The 21,742-nt window shown below is 41.4% G+C and overlaps 1 protein-coding gene across 1 annotated transcript in view; it reads left to right on the top strand.

The window, feature by feature from the left end:
• The window catches only part of PLG (plasminogen), a 39,196-nt gene that overhangs the window by 8,521 nt on the left and 8,933 nt on the right, over nucleotides 1–21,742 (top strand). Inside the window, exons 4-13 of the mRNA XM_041739826.1 lie at nucleotides 765–879; nucleotides 2,677–2,816; nucleotides 5,166–5,286; nucleotides 7,166–7,284; nucleotides 8,437–8,599; nucleotides 9,319–9,464; nucleotides 12,646–12,811; nucleotides 17,508–17,689; nucleotides 19,478–19,626; nucleotides 20,593–20,686. Of these exons, the coding sequence (XP_041595760.1) occupies nucleotides 765–879; nucleotides 2,677–2,816; nucleotides 5,166–5,286; nucleotides 7,166–7,284; nucleotides 8,437–8,599; nucleotides 9,319–9,464; nucleotides 12,646–12,811; nucleotides 17,508–17,689; nucleotides 19,478–19,626; nucleotides 20,593–20,686 (1,395 nt within the window). The remainder of the gene's footprint in view (nucleotides 1–764; nucleotides 880–2,676; nucleotides 2,817–5,165; nucleotides 5,287–7,165; nucleotides 7,285–8,436; nucleotides 8,600–9,318; nucleotides 9,465–12,645; nucleotides 12,812–17,507; nucleotides 17,690–19,477; nucleotides 19,627–20,592; nucleotides 20,687–21,742) is intronic.

Here is a 21,742-nt window from a genome sequence, read left to right as displayed (position 1 = left end):
CAATGCAAGAGTTGACTTTTGCGAAGCATAAAACCTGACTGGTGGGAAGAGAAGTGGATGGGCACACTGGAAAGTGACCTGCCAGCCATAGGGGCCCACCTCCCCACGTGTGGGAGACAGGTGGGCATCTGACAGTGTGTGTTCAAAACAAGCTGGCACCTGTTGGCTAACCAGTGAGTTGAGGCCAGTGGGAAGTGTCTACTGTTCACGTTTAAAGGGTATACCTCTGTTTGGCAGTTTTTCATATTTAAAATACCAGGAGCCTCAAAGAATAGAAGTGGCTTGGATCTTTTTCCACCTCTGAAAAGTCTGCATCCCCCTGCCATGCCTGAAAAGCACCTGTCCCCATTCCCCTTCACTCTGTCCTCATGCTATTTGTTTTCTCTGTTACATATGTCGCCACTAGCTCATTTCACAATGTGTGACCTTGATTACTTTCTGTACCCAGCCCCTCTGACACCACTAGCATATAAGCTCCATGAGGGTAGGGAGGGTAGGGCCTCCTTCTGCTTTCCCTATGTCTCCCTCACCCAGCATGGTACCTGGTGCACAGAGGGGCTGTAGCTTTGAATGACTAAATCAAAGCACCAAAGTGCTTAGCGAACTCCAACTCTTACACAAATATAAGATGTAAAAGGCTGTCTTTCCAGGGAGTAGGAAAATGGTGTCTCCTCTGTGAGTCCTTCCAACAAGACTAGGCCGTGAAGGGCTCCCTCATGGGATTTCTCATGGAGGGTCTGACCCGTGTGTGGATCCCCCTTCAGTATATCTTTCAGAATGCAAGACTGGAAATGGGAAAACCTACAGGGGGACCATGGCCAAAACGAAGAATGGCATTGCCTGTCAAAAATGGAGTGACAATTCTCCGCACAAACCTAAGTAAGACTTTTGTCTCTATGTTCATCTCTGATACTTAGAATGATCCCATTACCCCCAAATCAAACCAGATGCCATTAGCTCCAAATCAAACCGGACTAAATTAAGAAGCAGGTATGGAAAGAGCTTTATGGATGTTGAGGTAGGATGATTCAGCTATTTATAACACAAAAGCAGAAGATGGTTGCTTTCCATTTGCTTTTGGGGGTGTACTGTTTGGGAAGACCAAGAGCGTGGACGGATGCTTAATGAAAAAGAACAATAAAACCAGGAATCCCAGATTCCAGGTGGAGTCTGAGAAAAGAACAAAGGCGATTATGTTCAGGGTTGCATTAGCCTCAATTAAGCTTTCCAAGTCAGAACCCTCACCACTTGTTCACCTCAACATTGCAGAGCAAAGGAGCAAATAGAATGTAAATGAAAAGCAAATGATCTCACAACTTGCCCATGAATTATTTTAGTGTCGTTATTTTTGTGCTTTCCCCAGGATGGTATTAGGTGGCTTTAACAGTAACAATTCTTATCTATTCTCAGTGACAATGTGTATCAAGTAGGAATTTAGTGTCTACTACCCCCTTCTCCAACAAACTGCCTTTATTATATCTCTATGAAATGGGCAGATATAATATTCCCAAGATATACAACTTATAGAGGAAAAATGATTAAGCCAAATGGCCAAATTATGAAGTGTCAGGGGCTTTTTAGAGATAGTTTAGGCCTTCTGAACCCAGCAGAAGAGGACACTGAGGCCCGGAGAGGCGCACTTTGCCAAAAACACATGCATCGAGGCACAGAAAGGATATCTGCCACTTAGACCCTTCAAGTCTTGGGCTTTCAATCTAATTTTTATCTCTGCACAACTCATTTCTAGAACTGGAAATGAGCATAACTCTACTCCCCCACCCCACCCCACATATGGAATCAGACAGATTTTAACTTGCGATGCTACCTATTAGGTGTTCTCACTGAGGCAAGATATATTTTGATATTGTGCCTCAATGTTCTCATCCATAAAATAGAGATAATAACACTTTCCCCATAGTGGTTTTACTAAAGCTAAATGAGAGAACGTGTAGAAGGATTTCAGTATTGTCTACCGCATAGTTTACACAGACAGAATGGCATTAACTGCTGCTATTTTTACAGAGAGAAGGGCAACTGATGAAAGCAGGTGTTTAGAAAGAATCAAGAATTTGGCAGGCTTTGGAGGCCTTTGTATTTCTAGTGACTGTGCATAAAAACACTGACTCTACTTCTATGACTTAGCTGTCAGTATGGTAATAGTGGTAATATTAGCTACTGTACTGAAACAGCCTATGGGTAGACAACTGGAAATCAGACAGCACAAATGCTGCAGCACGGAGCTCGAATGCATGAACCCCATAAGAATAGAACCTCATTCTGCCTTCCAATAACATACTGATTTTTCAAATACATTTGACCCTTGAATAACACGGGATTAGGGCCACTGACCTCCTGTGCAGTTGAAAATCTATGTATAATTTTTGACCCTCCCCCAAAAGCTTAGCCACCAACAGCCTGCTGTTGACTGGAAGCCTTCCTGAGAGCATAACCAGTCAATGAACACATATTTTGTGTGTTTCATGTATTACGTATTCCAATAAAGTAAGCTAAAGAAAAGAGAATGTTCCTAAGAAAATCGTAGGGAAGAGAAAAAACATTACAGCACTGTACTGTATTTATTGAAAAAAATCCACGTGTAAGTGGAGCCACACAGCTCCAACCCATGCTGTTCAAGGGTTCACTGTAAAGTCAGGGAGTCTTTCCTACCCTCCACAGCTATACGCCTGAGAAGCACCCCTTGGAGGGACTGGAGGAGAACTATTGCAGGAACCCTGACAACGACGAGAAAGGGCCCTGGTGCTACACCACAAACCCAGACGTGAGGTTCGACTACTGCAACATTCCAGAATGTGAAGGTCAGGAGCGGCTCTAGAAAGTGTTTTTACGTCTACCATTTATCTGTAATGTGATTTATGTGTAATGTGTGTGATTCCCTATGGGGATGTTATTGGTAACCAATTAGTGGCATGTTTGACAAAATTGAGTAAGGCATGTACCTCTTGGAAAAGACCAAAAATTTGCTCAGACCCCCCACCTCCTTATTGAACTTAATTATTTTATTAAAATGTTACATTGAGGGGATCCCTGGGTGGCGCAGCGGTTTAGCGCCTGCCTTTGGCCCAGGGCGCGATCCTGGAGACCCGGGATCGAATCCCACGTCAGGCTCCCGGTGCATGGAGCCTGCTTCTCCCTCTGCCTGTGTCTCTGCCTCTCTCTCTCTCTCTCTCTCTCTCTCTGTGTGACTATCATAAATAAATACAAAAAAAAAATGTTACATTGATGCATACAAATAATCAAACTAGATTTTGATTTTATATTTCTGTCAAATTATAAATTGTTAAATTAAAAATTAAATTTATATTCTAGATGTAATTTCTTATGCTTAAAGCTCTTACACAGTATAGAGCCAAAAATAGACTTGTAATTAAATAGTTAAAAATGAAACTACAAAATTAGGGCACCTGGGTGGCGCCAGTCAGTTGACTGACTCTTGGTTTCAGCTCAGGTCATGATCTCAGGGTCATGAGATCAAGTCCCACGATGGGCTCCTGGTTCGTGGAGAGTCTGCTTGCAAATTTCACTCCCTCGCTCCCTCCCCTCCCTTGCTCACTTTCTCTCTTTCTCTCAAATAAATAAATCCTTCTTTTTAAAAATGAAATGACAAAACCAATAAAATCCAAATAAAAGTATTAATTTAATGTGATAGACTTTGTTGTTTCATCAAAGATAAGCAACAAACCAGTTTTTAAACCAGCAGTTTTTAAACCATTGTCTTTATGGACCGTAACAGTGTACTTTGAGAGTAAATGCCAAAAAAGTTTAAAACGTCCTATTGAAAAAATTCTCTTCATTTCATATTTTCTGCTACATTTATTGGTGGAAAAGGGTAACAGATGAGGGTGGAATCTGTGCTACAGTGTGGCTAGTGTTTGCTCTGTGCAACAGCTCAGATCTCCCATCTTTGTTTCAACCATAGAGATGCTTTATTGGCGCAATGTTATGAGGCCATCTGGCCCTTAATCCACATGAAAGCATCAGTTTTGTATCAAGTCTGCCTCTGTCTTCTATATCAGTTCATAAAAAATTAAAATTGTGTTTCTCTGCTGCACCATGGTATTTCAATAATTCCAAACCAAAGTTTCAGTTTTTAAATAATGTAGGAAAGTAAAAAACAGCCAGGCTTCTCAGTACAGAAGTCCCTTATTATACTCAGAGGACACGTTCCAAGACCCCTAGTTGATGCCAAAATCTGCAGACAGCACACAACCTTTTAGATACTATGGTTTCTTTTCCCCGTATGTGCATATGATAAAGTTTAATTTACAAATTAGCCATAGAAAGGGATTAACAGCAATAACTGATAATAAAGTAGAATGGTTATGATGATATAGTATAATGGAGCTTATGTGAATGTGGTCTCCCCACCTCCACGGCTTATTGTACTATGTTCTCCCTTCTTCCTCTTGTGATGATGTGAGATGATAAAATGCCTACATGTTGAGGTGAAGGGAGGGGAATGTCGTAGGCACTGGGATGTGACAGTAGGCCCTGTGCACCTACTGACGATATGTCAGGCCACCTGCTTTTGGACCGAGGTTCACCTCAGGTAGCTCAAAACCAGAAAGCAAACCTGTGGATAAGTGGAGACCGCTGTCATATAAAAAGAGAAACACTGTCCCTGTAGGTGGATATTGGTCCCCAGGGAGGTCATGGGCATAAACCAAAACTCAAGCATTAAAATCTTGAGAAGGTGCCAGCTGATTTGGCAGTCATCCAAGTGATCAGAATAATTTCATAGACATTTTTAAAGATCGTTGTTGAAATGAAAACAAAAAGTATTTTAAAATCCTAGCAGAGAACTGAAGGATTTCTGAGACTACATGCACCTTCTCCCCATCCCCCTCCTACCCACCAAGGGCCAGCACCTTTGAGGACAGGGCATTATGGAATTTCTGGATGTGGCCATGACTAGAATAGTTGAGGGGATGTTGAACAAAATACACTAATTTTACCATTTGAAGAGAGGAGGAGATTTTAGATTGTATTAGAAGAGTCCTTACAGTCAATTTTGTTGCCAGGCGATTGTTGGAAAGGACAAATGAATAGCTAGCAGGTGGTATTTGAGACATTGCTAGGTTGACTCTTTTGCAATTCACCCATTTCTGTTTTTCTTCCTTATTCTCTTCCTTCTCCATTCTGTGCAGAGGAATGTATGCATTGCAGTGGGGAAAATTATGAGGGCAAAATTTCCAAGACAAAGTCTGGACTCGAGTGCCAAGCCTGGAACTCTCAAACCCCACATGCTCATGGATATATTCCTTCCAAGTAAGTCTTATGGGGAAAGAAATTAGATGTTTACAACTCTGTAGCTCTATGGGGCATTTAAGGTTATTTGGACATTTTAGCATTTCTCAGGAAGCAAAGGCATCTGAAGTCTTGAGTTTCAAAGTTGGTACCTTCCCACCTGACTGCAAGTGAGGTATACATTCTTGCTACTCACAATGTGGTCCATGGAGGAGTGATATCACCCGAGAGTTTGTTAGAAATGCAGAATCTCTGAACCTCTGAATCTGAATTCCCATTATCACCAGATTCCTGGCTGATTAGTATGCACACTAGATTTTGAGAAATTTGGATACGTGTCATTCTGATTTTCCAAATATTTCCCTCTTCTCTTTATTCCTTCTCTTTAACCTCTTCCTCTATACTGACGAGGTTCAAGGCTTCCTGGTGTATGATCTATGGGTGGGCTTTAGGGGTTTGGTGAATCCAACATTTTATGTGTATTTATATCAGTGCATTTTTCTGGGGTGGGATTCCTAACTTCCTCTGAAGTTTCAAAGAGGATCTTGAATTCAGAGGAGGAATAAGAATCCATGATCTAGAAAGTAATGATGATTTCTAGAGTAAGATCTTGTGGGTCTTCTGCTGTACGTTACTTGCACCAGAAAATGCCTCTTTCTCTGTAGCTGCTTTTCTTTTGTCTCTTCATTCTATGACAACGGTAGAACCATAATGGGGCTTTTAAAACTCCTAAGAAATGGGACTCAGCCACAGATTTCCCTGTGGAACACAGTCCCACTGAATTTCTGTACCTCCCATTTCATATTGCTAGCTTAAAACCCAGCTTTGCCGTTCTCCTTCCAAAAAGAAATATGGCAAAAGCCTCAAGGCCCAGGCTGGGTACATTCACTTCCCACAGACAAGAAGAGGCTTGCTCAAGCCACTGCTGGCTGCTCTCTGAATATTTACAAGGTCAGAGAGGCCCACTGTGTATGTCACAGTCTTAGTCACTGGGTCTCTGCTGAAGTCCCTACCGCTCTATTTGGCCAGGTACTTGCAGGAGCATAATTATCCCTCCCAGTTTCTCTAAGCTTGAAGGCCAGCAGAGCCAGAACCTGGCAGACAGGAAGGGCCACCCATTCTTTTGAGTTATGAGGATGCTGATTTTTTGCCCATACCGTGTATTAGATGACTATCTAATGATCAGGGAGTACTTTGTGTTGCAAATTAGCTATCATTAGCAGCTGAATAACTGGAGTTGGCTTACATTAACTTTCTTAATCATTAACAAAATGATTAAGTTCTCTGATTTTTGCCCATGTAAACTGTTAGAAAAACATCCCTTAGAATATTGAGCTGATCTTTCTAATGAAGTTGTTATGTCTTTGAGAAAAGCCTGCATCCGGTCATTTCTTTGGATACCCGACTGTGCCTTGCACACAGCAGGTGCTCAATATTTGCTCATTTGAAGTCATTCTCGGCCATAACTGTAAAATGTTCAGTGCTATTCAAATCCTTCTTGAGGCACTTGGGTGGCTCAGTGGTTGAGCGTCTGCCTTCAGCTCAGGGCGTGATCCTGGGGTCCTGGGATCAAGCCAGCGTCAGGCTCCCTGTGCGGAGCCTGCTTCTCCTTCTGCCTGTGTCTCTGCCTCTCTCTCTCTGGGTCTCTGATGAATAAATCAATAAATTCTTTAATAAAATAAAATAAATTATTTTATTTTATAAATAAATAAAAATAAATAAAAATAATAAATACTATAAATAATATGTAATATATAATATACAATATATAATATAATATATTATTTCTAATAATATAAATAAATAAATAATTCTTTAATAAAATAAAATAAATAAAATCCTTCTTGTCAATTCAGATTTCCTTTTTTTTTGTTTTTGTTGTTTTTTTTTTTCAATTCAGATTTCCAAGCAAGAACTTGAAGATGAATTACTGTCGTAACCCTGATGGGGAGCCCCGCCCGTGGTGTTTCACCATGGATCCCAACAAACGCTGGGAATTCTGTGACATTCCCCGCTGTAGTAAGTATGGCTCATACCCAGTGTTCAGGGATCCTCCCCCGTTCTTCCCTTGGAATAAAAACAAACAAACAACAACCAAAAAACCCCCAAAAACCAAATAAATGAAAACTTTGTATCAGTGCTTGAGTGCTGTGCCTAAGAAGTGCCCTCCAGGTCCAATAGGATGTCACTGATCTTCTAAAACAATTTATTGGTTACTGTAGAGAAAATTGATCAGATCTTCCACCGATTATGTTTTTGTTGTTTTTCCTGCCTCTTCTGAGTACAGCTGAATGTAGGTTTTGGAGAAGTACCTCTATTATCCTAGTTTTCTCTAGTGCTAAAGGGCAATAGACCTGTGCTTTCTGGTACATGGATTTCCTTATCAGTCAGAGTTCCTTGTAACTGTTGCTTTATAAGCAGATTTCTCCAGATGTACAGTTTTTCAGTGAGCCAGACTTGTGAGAGACCAGCAGAATAGCATTCAGGGGGACACTTGGAAGGAATGACTTGGAAAGAATCATTTTATAATATTTTCCTTCTGGGAGAATTTGTAGCAAAGGACTAAATATTTAGACAAGGACAGACATCAGAAGTTAAAAGAAAGATGCAGAAAATCCTGATGGTGGCTTCCTGTTCTTTGATCTGATAATCATCCTTTAGAACTCTGAAGGTTATCAGGTGCTCTCCTTTATGAATATCAATTTCTCTTTTTGTCACTTTTTTTTTCTTTCAAGAATTTCTTCATTTCTGTATTATACATTTTCCGTGGAGATAATTTTGCCTTCTTTCAATCGACTCTCTGTTGTTTGACTTTATGGAATGCTGGGTGGCACCCAGTTATGTTTACTCAATGAATAATTTATTCATCATAAAGGAAGTATCATTGGTATAGGTGACACTTATCACGTATGATGAACTGAACAGAGGAAACATAGAAAGAAGCATCTACACCAAGGGTCTTGTCCTGGGAGGAGTTCCTTGTGAGATGATCTCATAAACACTGATTCTAGCAACTCAACTTCTTTTGAAAATGGTAGACAATTTTCAAGGGCCAGATTCTAAGAGAGAATGAGCAGAAGGCAGGCTGATACTCTTTGCATCCATTCCTCTACAACATCCGTGAATTCTTTATTATAAAAATATTCATTGCAACATATTACCTCATTCAAGCAACACCACCACCCCCTTCGGGCCCAACGTACCAGTGTCTGAAGGGCAGAGGGGAGAGCTACCGAGGGAAGGTGTCCGTCACTGTCTCTGGACATACATGTCAGCACTGGAGTGAACAGACCCCTCACAAGCACAACAGGACCCCAGAAAACTTCCCTTGCAAGTAAGTCCGCCTCTCGTCTCAATTCTCTGGCCTCAATCCCCTCTGGAATGTGAAACCCCACTGACTTGGCCTTGGTTTTGTTCCTGGAGGAACCTACTTTAACAGTATTCTGGAATGAAAACTGGCCAAATCATCTGCAAAGGAAGTGAAATTTTGCGCTTGATTTTGTTCTAAGACTCCTTCTCAAAGTATGGTTCACCAGCCCAGCAGCATGGACATCAGCGAATTTGTTAGGAATGCAGATTCCTGGGTCCTATCCAGACCTACTAAATCAGAAACTTGGGAGTGGGTCCCAGCAACATGCTCTGACAAGCCCTCCACTTAACACACAGTGAGATTTGAGAACAGTTAAATTCTGCTGCTGTAACACTTGAATTCCCTGGCTCTGAGGTATCCTCGAGGCAGGAACAGTGCAGAAAATACTGTATATTTTCAGCATTGTGCATAGGGCCTGGCACCCAGCAAAAGACCAATTTTGCTTGACTATCCACAGTTGAGACCATATATTCCCTTCATTTACCAGCGAGAAGCATCAGTGCCATAACTCTACAGACCCTGTGGAATCCCGGTTCTGCTTCAGTTTCCACTTATTATTTGGTCTGTGTAATTCTGGAGAATTAGCTGGATACATCCCCAATATCACCATTAATAAGCATGGGTGCATCATTATTTATTTAGCCTTTTTGGAAAGTCGAACTCATAATCACTTCTTTTTTCAGAAATTTGGATGAAAACTACTGTCGCAACCCTGATGGAGAAACAGCTCCATGGTGCTACACAACCAACAGTGAGGTGAGGTGGGAACACTGCCAGATTCCGTCCTGTGAATCCTCTCCAATAACCTCAGAATATTTGGATGCCCCAGGTAAGAAAAGGGGATGAAAGCTTATCGAGGGCCCCAGTGTGCCCTCTTTTTCCACTCCAATGGGATCACAATACACATTAGCTTTGCTTATAGTTTAATTCTGATCTGGTCAGAGGATATGCTCTGTGATTTCAATTCTATTAATTTGTTGAGACTTGTTTTAAGGTTCAGAATATGGTCATCTTGCTGAATGTGCCCTGTGTCCTTGAAAGGAGCGTTAGCTTTGCTGTTGTTGGGTAGAGTGTCCTGTAAAGGCCAATTAGGACAAGTGGGTTAGTATGGTTTGGCTCTTCTGAATCCATACTCATCTTTTTTTAAATCTCCGTTCCACTGATTACTGAGAGATGAACAGTGACATCTGCAACTTCAGCTGCAGATTCATCCGTCTTTTTGGTCTTTGCTTTGTCTATTCTGGAACTCTCTATTAGGCATATATACATTTAGGGTTGTTATGTCTTCTGAAGAAATGACCCCTTTATCATTAGGTAATGTCTTCCCTTATCTTTGGAAATATTACCTGCTCTAGTCTACTTTCACTGATAGGAATACAGCCCTTGAAGCTCTATTTGCACTGGTGTTTGCATGATACCTCTTTTTTTCTCAGCCTTATTTAATGAGATGCTTGGCATTTGCATTTAATGTAATTGTTAATATGGTTGGATTTAAGTTATTTCTACTTGTCCTGTTTGAGCTTTATTCCTTTTAAAATCTTTTTCTGCCTTTGTTGGTGTTCACTCAATATTTTTTGATTCTCTTTTATCACCACTATTTGCTTATTAGTTAAACCATTTTGATGTTTTTAGTATTTTTTCTAACATTTAGAATATACATCTTTAGCTTAACCGCATCCTACCTTCGAATGATATTACTTTACTTGATGTATAATGCAAGAACCTGAAAACATTGTATTTCTATTTCTTCTTTCCAAAGTGGTGTGCTACTGTTCTCAAAGAACTTATTTCAACTATTGAATAAATCTCACAATATATTGATATTATTTTTGCCTGAATAGTCACATTTCAAAGTGATAATAAACTTAAAATATCTATTATCTATCTATCTATCTATCTATCTATCTATCTATCTATCTATCCCATTTCTGACGCTCTTCATTTACTTTTGGAGATTCAAATTTCTATCTGGTATCACATTCCTTCTGCAAAAAAAACTCAGCCTTTAACATTTTTTGTAATACAGATCTGCTGCTACTGACATCTTTCAGCTTTTGTATGTCTGAAAGTCTTTATTTTGCCTTCAGTTTAAAAAAATAATTTTGTTGGTTGTAGAATTCTGGGCTGAAAATATTTTCCTTTTACCACTTTAAACATGTCCCTCCATGTATTCTGTTCTGAACAGCTTCTGCCGAGAAATCTGGTCTCTGTTCCTATGTATTTCATACTTCTTTCCTCTCTGGCTGCCTTTAAGACTTTCTCTTATCTTTGGTTGTCTGCAGTCTGATTGTGATGTGTCCTCATGTGTTGTTTATTTCTTTACTTTTTCATGTTTATCCTGCTTGAGGTTCTCTGAGCTTCTTGAATTTGTGGATTGTTGATTTTCATTACTTTTGTAAAATTCTCAACCATTATTATGCAAATATTTTTCCCTGCTCTCATTCTCTCTCTTTTTCTATTTTCCTTTTCTAGACTCCATTAGCCTTTCATATTATCTCATACCTCTTGTATGTTTGTTCTACTTTTCCCTCCACTTTTTTTTTTTTTGTCTTTTTACATGTCATGTTAGATCATTTCTTTTAACCTACATTCAAGTTCACTGATTGCCTTTTCGGTTGTGTCTAGTTGGATGCTCAGCCCCTCAAAGGAATTCTTCATTTCTAATACCATGGTTTTATTTCTAGCATTTGCATTTTATTCTTTTTTTATAGTTTCCATCTCAGCTGAAATTCTCCTAAATTTGTGTGTATCATTCACCTCTACACTGAGATGCGTCAGCATGCTAATCCTCACAGTCTCTAATAGTCTGCTCTAGTCTTCTCTGAGTCTGGTTCTTTTGATTGCTCTTTCTTTTTTGGTGTATCTTGTGATTTTTTTTTATCAAATGCAAGGCATTCTGTGCAGCAGACTAGTAGAAATTGCAGTAAATATTCCTTCCACTTTGAAATGGACGCCCTCCTTTTGTAAGCATGTTGTGTGGGTGACTGAGTCAACTAGTCAGCAGATGAACTGCGTCTGAGCCATTGCTGTTTTTACTTTAAGCAAGCATCACATTCCTCATATCCCCTTCTCACTCCTTCACATTCCTTAGAATACAGTTTGGGGGTGGGGCTCAAGAGTTTTCTTAGGATTCGTAATTCAGTCTCAATTTTTAGCAGTCACTGCATGTTTACACCACGAAGGGGTCTTGCTCCAAGCCAGACTTTTGTGACAAACTGCTATAAAATTACTTGTTTCTCAATGCTACGCTCTTGATGGGGGTGGGCATTCTCTACCTTCCTGATCTACCCTCAGTCTTAGATGGGCTCTATGCACATAGGCTTTGAAGGTAGTGTTTTCTTAATTTTCTTCTCCCTTCTTTCCATGGAACTAAATTCTAACTTGTATCTGTGGTGGTTCTTAAGTAGAAAAGTAGCAGACTTCTGCTCCACATCAGTGAAAGATCCTTGGCACAAAAGAATTCCCAGGCCTCCCCTAGAGGAGAATATATTTTTGCCTCTGCCCCTCCCTGAGAGGCATGGGATATTTTGCTTGCATGCTTGGATGCGGAACTATTTTCTGTCCCATCTCCTAGCAGCTTAAGGCTTTGGCTTTGTATAAAGAAAAGGTCTGGGGAAACCCATACAAGGATATCATTTCTGCCCCCACTGGAAACCACTTGCCACATGCAGCCTGCACTACTGAATGTATGTCTGAGCTCCTACCCAATTGTTCTCATGAACACTCAGTAGACATCCATAAACAAGAATTGCACATGAGTGCAATTTCCAATTAAAAGCACTCTGACCCATGTGTTTTTTTCCTGAGCTTTAATTAAATATTTGCAAGAAAAATTAAGTCATTAAAGTTCTACAGTGTGATGGAGATATTGTTTTCTTTGCAAGTCCATTTGCCTCCCAATATGGAAAAGAAAGCAAAATTAATTCCCAGAGACTATAGTTCTGTTTGTGCCATCAATTGCTTCACATATCTGTTCTAGTGATTACTTAGTTGATTATCTTCTATTTCAGCTTCAGTGCCACCTGAACAAACTCCTGTGGTCCAGGAGTGCTACCACGGCAATGGGCAAAGTTATCGAGGCACATCATCCACTACTATCACAGGAAGGAAATGTCAGTCTTGGTCATCTATGACACCACACCGACATGAGAAGACCCCAGAACACTTCCCGGAGGCGTATGTCTTTGATTTTTACCATGAGGGGAACAATAGCCAATGTAAATTTCTGTTTGAAGGTCCATGCTTTAAACTAACATTTTAGAATCAAATTTATCTTGGCTCCAGAATATGAGGCAAATGTCTTGGGCACCTTGCTTTTGAGCAAAAGCTCTGAAAAAGGAGAAGTTACAGACTGGTTATCTTTCTTGAGTACTTCTGTGAAAGAAAGAGGAGATGTATAAAGGTGTTGAGTTCATGCTAGTGGAAAGCTCAGGAGACCAAAAGACCAAAAACTTAGAAACAGTACTATTCCACTTCCACAGACCTACTAAAGACCCATGCATCTTTCAACTATGGAATCTTATTATTCCAACCTGCAACCCCTGAAATGAAGTTTGTGTTTGTCATTGGACCACAAATATCTATATACTTGAATATATATATATTATCCAGTATATATCACTTAAGTTGTAGTAATATATGGGTCCTGAGCACAAGTGGTCTGCAGTGTATGAGCTGCCAGGACATAAAGAGCAAAAGCAGGAGGGCAGATGAGTGCTAGGAAGTATACAGATGCTGATAGGCAAAATGGACAGGTAGATGGGCAAAGAGCAGCATTCCCACCATAAACATTTACAAAATGTAGGGGAAAACTGTTTGCACCTGATGGACAACAGTTATCACAGGACTGAGAACCTTTAGAAAGTGAAATAAATTATTAGTAGTAAATTAGTAATTGGGCTTACTGAGGCAGCTATGATTTTGTAGGCTGGGTAATAATAAGAAAAGATCAGTGTAGAGAAGGAGCTCAACTAATACACACAGCTCTCCTTAAATCTTTGGCTGAATATACGGGTGCACACACACAGGGAGAGATTCCACAAAGTTCATGGGACAAAGAACAACCATGAGGAAGAAACAACTACCAGGGAGTGGTGAGATGAATGGGGATTATAGAACCCACACAACATTGGGAGATTCTATGTTCAGAGGCTTGAAATTCTGACTATCCAGAGAGGAGAGACTTCATGGAACACCCTAAGCATCCAGTAGAGACTCTAGAAGAGTCACACTTTAGGAGTAGAATTAGTGTATTCCTAAAATAAAGATTATTCTAGAAACACCCCACCAAAGCTTAAAAGCAACCCTAAGAGAATCAGAATAATCTAGTAGTAAATTAGCTGTTTGCCACATGTAAATTCAACTATCTTTAGAGGAAAACAACAAAATCCAGTCAGTCATGTGGCATCTACAATGCCTGGCACAAATTTAAAAATACCAGACATATGAAGATAACATTAAATGTGATTCAGTGCCAGGAGAAAAATCAGTCAAAACAAGCAGACCCAGAAATGATAGAAATGATGGAATAAGCAGACAGAAATTTAAAAAGATATTATGATTATGTTCAAGGATTTGAAGGAAAATAGGAATATAAAAGAGAAAAGTGGACATTCTAAAGAGAAAAGAGAACTATAAAAGAGCCAAATGGAAAAGACAGGACTTAAAAAATATATCTTAAATAAAAAATTCATTAGATGGCCTTACCATCAGGTTAGACATTACAGAAGAAAAAGTTAACTTGAAAATAATGCAGTATAAGCTATACAACCTGCAGTACAAATCCAAAACAAAAACTGAAAGAAAATAAACAGAACTTCAAGGATCTCTTCAAAAGGTCTAATATATATTTAAATCAAGTCCCAGAAGGAGAGGAAACAGATGTTGAAACAGAAAAAATACTTCAAGCAAAGATGGCTGAAAAATTTTCCAAATATGAAGAAAATTATAAACTTATAGGTTCAAGAAGCTCAATGAACCATAAATAGAATTTTAAAATTTATCAAATTTTATTAAATATTCAAGGAGAGTTAATACTGATCCCTTATAATTGCTTACAGAAAATAGAGGAGGAGGGAATACTTCTCAACTCAATTTGTGAGGCCCAAAAAACTGAGATACAAAAAGTAGACAAGAATATTGCAAGAAACTACAGAACATTTTCTGTTGTGAATATAGACAAAAAGACTTAACTAAAATTAGTAAAATGAATGCAGGTTTGGTTTAACATTTACAAACAATCAACATAATCCAATATGTTAACAGAATAAAAAAAACCACTTTTTTGTATGATACTATACAATCATATGATTGTATAAATAGATATAGGAAAACATTAGACAATATTTAACACTTATCCATGATTGTAAAAAGTCTTAGCAAACTAGGAATAGAAGGGAAACTCCTCAACTTGATCAAGAAAATCTACAAAAATCTTCCAGCTAATATGTTAATGAGGAAAGATTAATACTTTCTCTGTAAAATTGAGAAAAAAAAAAAGAGCCTAAAGTTTAGAAAGGAATTAGTACATCTGTCTTTATTCACAGAAAACTAGATTAATAGATGCAGAATCCTAAGGACAAAAATAAGTGAATTTTGCAAAATCAAAAGATACAAAAGTAATACAATTTCAATACACAAAATCTATTGTATATCTATACCAGAAATAACCACTTGGAAAAGAAAAATTTTAGAACAAATCACTGGCAATGGTATAAAAAATGAAGTATTTAATGATAAATTTAAGAAAATGTTTATAAGAGCTATATGCTACATACTGTAAAATATTGAGAAAAATTTAAAAGATCTAAATAAATATATACTTTTGTGTATATATTTGTGGATTAAAAGAATCAACATTAATTCTTACCAAATTGGATTTTGGATTCAACATACATTCAAGCAAAATTCCTGTTGCTTTTTTTTCTTTTTTGGGGGGGAAAAGACAAAATCTATATGCAATGGACCTAGAATCACCAAAACAATCTATAGAAGAAGACCAAAGTTGGAGGACTTACCCACCCTGATTTAAAGACTTATGATAAAAGTGTATTATCAAGACACAATGGTACTGGTGGAAATATACACAAATAGAGAAACGAACATTCCAGAAACAGACCTGTATATATTTACCATATTTAAATATGGTTAATTTTCAATATGGATGGCAAAGCAAAGCAGTAGGAATAGGAAATCTTTTCCAAAATGATTCTGGAACAAATGGATAGCCATACAGAAAAACAAAACAAAACAACCAAATCCTTGACTCTTCTTATCTCACGTTAGATAAAGTCCTTCAACCTGAAGGTACAAGCTAAAACCAAAACTGAAATATGAAGCTTCCAGGCAAAAACATAAAAGAATATTTTCATAGCCTTCAGGAAGGCAAAAATTTTTAGACAGGACCTAAAAGATGGAATAAAAGGAAAAACATGTCTAATCTGGACTTTAACAAAATGAATACTTCTGTTCACCAAAAGTCACTATTAAAAAAAATGGATATGTCACAGACAGGGAGAAAAATATACTCAATGCATATATTTGACGTGGCTTACATCCAGAATATATAAATATTTTTCCTACCTAATAAAAATGGACAGAACTTCCTCTGGCATTCCACAGGGAAGATATACAAGTGGCCATTAAGTACCTAAAAAAATTCTCAATATCTTAGCCATCAAGGAGATAAGTTATAACTACAATAGCCCATTGGCTATTGCCATCAGAACGACAGACGATAAGTGATGCCAAGATCATAGAACAACCACCCCCCTCCTCCGTGCTGTGTGGAGTATGAAATGTACAATCATTTTTTAAAAAATATTTTATTTATTCATAAGAGACCCAGAGAGAGAGGCAGAGACACAGGCAGAGGGAGAGGCAGCCTCCCAGCAGGGAGCCCAATGTGGGACTCGATCCCGGATCCTGGGATCACGCCCTGAGCCACCCAGGTGTCCCAGTGCACAGCGTTTTAGCAACACTGTGAGTCAGTGGATAGAGGGGACTGGCCAAAGAGTGTCCTCATGATGTCACCCCTCGGAGAAATAAGTTTTAGTTTCAACTTATACAGCTCTATGTGTTCCTACAGAGGGATACAGACATAGTTGTACATGCATAGGAAAACATTCTAAAACGTGAGCTTTAAATCCAGTATTGGTTATCTCTGGGAGATGTACGACTCCTGCCCATGGAAAGGAAGACATTTGGGTACTTTCATTTACACACATATATTATTTCAGTTTTTTAAAAATATTTTATTAATTTATTCACCAGAGACAGAGAGAGAGAGAGAGAGAGACAGAGACACAGGCAGAGGGAGAAGCAGGCTCCATGCAGGGAGCCCGACGTGGGACTCGATCCTGGGTCTCCAGGGTCAGGCCCTGGGCCAAAGGTGGCGCTAAACTGCTGAGCCACCGGGCTGCCCTATTTCAGTTTTTATATGGAGCACATATTAGGTTTGATTTTTTTTTAAAATTTATTTATTTATGATAGTCACAGAGAGAGAGAGAGAGAGAGGCAGAGACACAGGCAGAGGGAGAAGCAGGCTCCATGCACCGGGAGCCCAACGTGGGATTCGATCCTGGGTCTCCAGGATCGCGCCCTGGGCCAAAGGCAGGCGCTAAACCACTGCGCCACCCAGGGATCCCTAGGTTTGATTTTTGAGATAAAAATTGTAATCGATGTTTTCAGTGCGCCCAGTTCGGAAGTTGAGAGCCATTTGTCTGTTGCATTATAATAATAACTGGTACGTGCAGTATCTTTAATGGAAATGTTTTAAAGTCACTGATTAGCACTCTATTATGACAAAAGGCTGAGGGTGCGGGGTGCCCTGGAAGATTCTCCACCCTCCTGACCTGTGTTGTGGAATTTACAGTGGCCTGACAATGAACTACTGCAGGAACCCCGACGCTGACAAAAGCCCTTGGTGTTACACCACCGACCCCTCTGTGCGCTGGGAGTTCTGTAACTTGAGAAAATGCTTAGACTCGGAGGCGAGTGCCACCAACTCCCCCGCTGTGCCCCAAGTTCCGAGCGGACAGGAGCCTTCTGAATCAGGTGGGATATCTGTGCCCAGGCCTCTGGCCACCTGGGCACAGGGATGATAAGAGGAGGCCCGTCTAACAGAGGCAGAGCGCTTCATTGCTCCAGGGAACCGAGCGCAGCCCAGGGTCTGCCAAGTGGAGGCCAGCCTGGCGTGGCACCTGGGATCCGGGGCAGCCAGAGCCACTATTGCTGGTGAAACGTGGGGGGGGGGGGGGGGCTGTGTTTTTAGGACTTGAAAACCAAGTGGTTTGGAGGGATGGATAAAATTCAAGCCTGTGTGGATTGAGAGGTGGAGGATGGCAGCGCCGGCTGCAATGGTACCTGCTAGAACACCAAATCCTTGCCTCCCCCACGGAGACATAGAAATGATTAATTTGTTGTTTTTTTTAAGATTTTATTTATTTATTCATGATAGACACCGTGAGACACACACACACACACACACACACACACACACACACACAGAGGCAGAAACACAGGCAGAGGGAGAAGCAGGCTCCATGCAGGGAGCCTGACATGGGGCTCGATCCCGGGTCTCCAGGATCAGGCCCTGGGCCAAAGGCAGGGGCTAAACCACTGCGCCACCCAGGGATCCCAATTAACTTGGTTTTGAACAGACTGAACTGGGAGTGCTCGCAGGACAGTCAAGCCCGGCTCTCCAGCACGAACCTGGCAAAATGGATATGTGGCTTGCAGGGTCACTGAGCACAGAGATGGAGGCAGGAAATAATCACAGCCTCCTGTGCTTCCCTGGCCCTCGGGGAGCCGCTCTGAGCGCTTAGCACCTGCTTCCGTGCTTGTCTTACCCCCGGCCCCAGCATGAAAACTCCAGCTCTGTGACTTGCCTGGTCGCTTTCAGATAATTCAAAAGCCTGCAGATGGTGGGGGTTAAAACGAGAACTTTGGTTTGAAGTTGGCACCCCTCTCTGTCCTGAGTGGGCTTGGCTGCTCCGCAGAGGAGAACCTGGCCCAGTCTTCCTTGAACAGGCTGGTACCTCTCTCTTCCCTCTCTTGGTGATGCTTCGGGCTCCATGCCCATCTGGGTGTCCCTCATGGGTGAGTCTTGAGATGGCCTACCATGGTTCCCCCAGGTGCCTTCCCCCCATCTGGTGCGTGGGTAACTCCCTTACCCCGGTCCTGGCAAACATCGGGCTTGCAGACCACGGGCAGAGAAGCTAGCCGGCCCAGCTTCCGCATTTTGGATTTTTCAAGTGGCCATCAGAGCACTGGTGCCCTGGGTCCCCTTATGGGACATGCATCATGTTCTCCGAGGGTTTTTGTGGAAGCCTCCTTTCCCTAGGCTCGAGACAAGGGATGGGCTTGGAGGAGGAGCCCCAAGCCGGCTGCTGATAAAGCCCTTCATGCCAAAGGATGGGAACTCAGCCCAGCTCTAGCCAAAATAGTGTCTTGGATAAAAATCCTTTCCAATTTGCACTCTTTTTTTTTTTTTTAACCCAGCCTTGAGAACCAGGTGTTTGAGGGTCATCTGACAGTTCACCGCAGCATCTGCTTTATGCGAATCCTCCGGGTGCTGTCTCACCACTCAGCTTATTATAAAATTGACTCTCTTAGTGTCCTGGCCAAAATTCCCACGCTAACATTTTGGCTTCTGATTATTTCCCAGGCGTTTTTAGTAACCTGGTAAAATAGGCAGTGTTCGCTGTAATTGTCAGCATTCCAGCGCCTTAGGGATGTGACCACAGAATCGGTCATTAGAGAGTCCTAGCACGACGGCCTATCTTCCCTACCATCCTGGGTCTGGGCAGTAACACATAACTGCCCATTTCCTCTTCCTTACAGACTGCATGTTTGGGAACGGCAAAGGATACCGGGGCAAGAAGGCAACCACTGTGATGGGCATCCCATGCCAGGAGTGGGCTGCCCAGGAGCCCCACAGACACAGTATTTTCACTCCAGAGACAAATCCACAGGCTGGTCTGGAAAAAAACGTAAGCCACTTTGATTTGGACTTGGTTTTGCTTTTTGCTGACCAATCTTTGCTAACAGCACTGGTCCCATGTTACAGCAAGTCAGCCGGTCCTTGGTGGTGGCAGGGGGATTATGAGAGGTCTCAGGAACTAAGCCTCCACGTGACTGCCACCAGCACGGCCACTATGGTTTGCACAGGCAAGCAGACTTCTATGCTTGTGACCACTGTCCACAGGTTCCTCCTGTTGTTTGCATTTGTGACATCCCCTGCTTGCTGCTCGTATTATGTGCTGTGTCTAGTTTCTAGTGTTTGTCTTCCATGTTCTGGTGGTCAAGGATGGCTTTCATGACCTTTTAGTCGAGACAAGGGATGGGCTTGGAGAAGGAGCGCCAAGCTCCTAGAAGAAAATGTGGATGGGCCACTAGGACTCCACACAGTAGGATTTCCTCTAGTCACACACTCTGTGGGACCGGTTTACCTTGGGGGTAGGTAGAGGAGAGGGAGACATTGCCTTCCTGTGGCTTGAACCACGGAATGTGCACAGTTCTTGGGAGTAATTTCTGAGCCAAGAGCAAACAGGTGTCATTGGGTAGTCAACTGCTGATGTGAAGCAGGGACATGACGGGTCAGTCATGTCTCATGGTCCTCTACTGCTTGCTCTCTCAGAGGTCTGCTGACACAGGCTGCTGGAGGGGAGGCCCCTTGATGTCATCTCTACCCCTCGGGATCTCCACCTTCCTTCCAGGAGAGTCACTCACAGAAGGAGCTTCTTTGAAGAAGGGAGATGTGACTAATGGCATATGCTGAGTCGGAAGCTTATAACATCCTAAAGAATAACTTTGTCTCCCACCACAAAAAACTAGGAACACTACCTTTCATCTTCTAAGGACTTTCAGGGAAATGTCTGTCAGAACACCTTCTCTGTTCCCCTGGGCCTAGTCCCCTCTATACCTGTCTTATTCTTTTTTTTTTTTTTTTTTTTTAGTACTGCCGTAATCCTGATGGTGATGTCAATGGTCCTTGGTGCTACACAATGAATCAAAGAAAACTTTTTGACTACTGTGATGTGCCTCAGTGTGGTAGGTTGCTGTCCTTCTTGTAAGGAAATGACTTCTCAGATAAATGCAGCATCACATCCCTGGTATGGATTTGCAAAAGGAGGACTTTTTGCTGAGCATTTCAGGCGAGCTGCCCTCTCTTCATCCTAGGCCGCTTGAATCTGTCCTCCTATGATCCCATTTGTTAGGGAGTCGCCCTTCCCTAACACCTTAAATAAATGCACAGTCCTTCAAAAGAGCAAATAGGTGATCTAATCAGCCTCAGGATGCTCTCACTGAACTCTCCATGTCCCTCTTGGAATGCCTGAAAAACAAATATAAGTCCAGTCCCCGGATAGGAAACTCTCCCTTTCAGTGGCTGAGAAGTAAAAAAATTATACAAACATTCAATGTACATTGTAAACCTATACAATGTCATTCTGAGAATTCAATGAGATGTAATATCAATTTTTACTAAGCCCCAAATCTCCTTTGTCCTAAAATTACAGTTCATTACCCGTACTTTGGCCACATCACTTAAAGAAAGCCTGTGTGGCTTCTTTCCTCATTTCCCTGAGATTTTCTAGGGAGCAAGAAGCTTGAATCAGGGAAGGGAGAAAGGTTTGGAATACACATCCCTGGGTAGGTCTGGAGAACAATGTGAGACCCTTTGATCTGGACCTTATTTTTACTTTCTCCTGACCTATCTTTGCAAACAGAATTAGTCTTGGTTGCAGAAAACCAGGCTGGACTACTTTGCTTGATTGCATGGCTTGATTGCATGTGCTTGTGTCTGCCATACAGAGGGGCCAGGGCTGGGGAGGGAGAAGCCTGGCTGCAAAGGCACCAAAGACAAGCCTGCAGAGGCAGTTGGGGGGCAGTTTGGCATAGAGCAGTGGGGGGAAGGAGAGGCCAGGGTGATGGGCAAGATTTCACCTGGCTGCTTGTCTGGAATTAGGGTGAACTTACAGCTGAATTTTTCTCAAGTGGCTGTTTTCTCTGTTCTACAGAAGCTCTCTTGGCGGCCCCTTCATCTGCAAGTCCCTGAATGGGGTTAGTGCCTCTTTAGCTGGTTGGGCCCCTTCAGCTGGTGGCTCC

Source organism: Vulpes lagopus, chromosome 2 (assembly GCF_018345385.1).
Source record: "Vulpes lagopus strain Blue_001 chromosome 2, ASM1834538v1, whole genome shotgun sequence".
NCBI lineage: Eukaryota > Metazoa > Chordata > Mammalia > Carnivora > Canidae > Vulpes > Vulpes lagopus.
The sequence above is the reverse complement of the archived record's forward strand: the minus strand, read 5'-3'. Positions and strand labels throughout refer to the sequence as shown.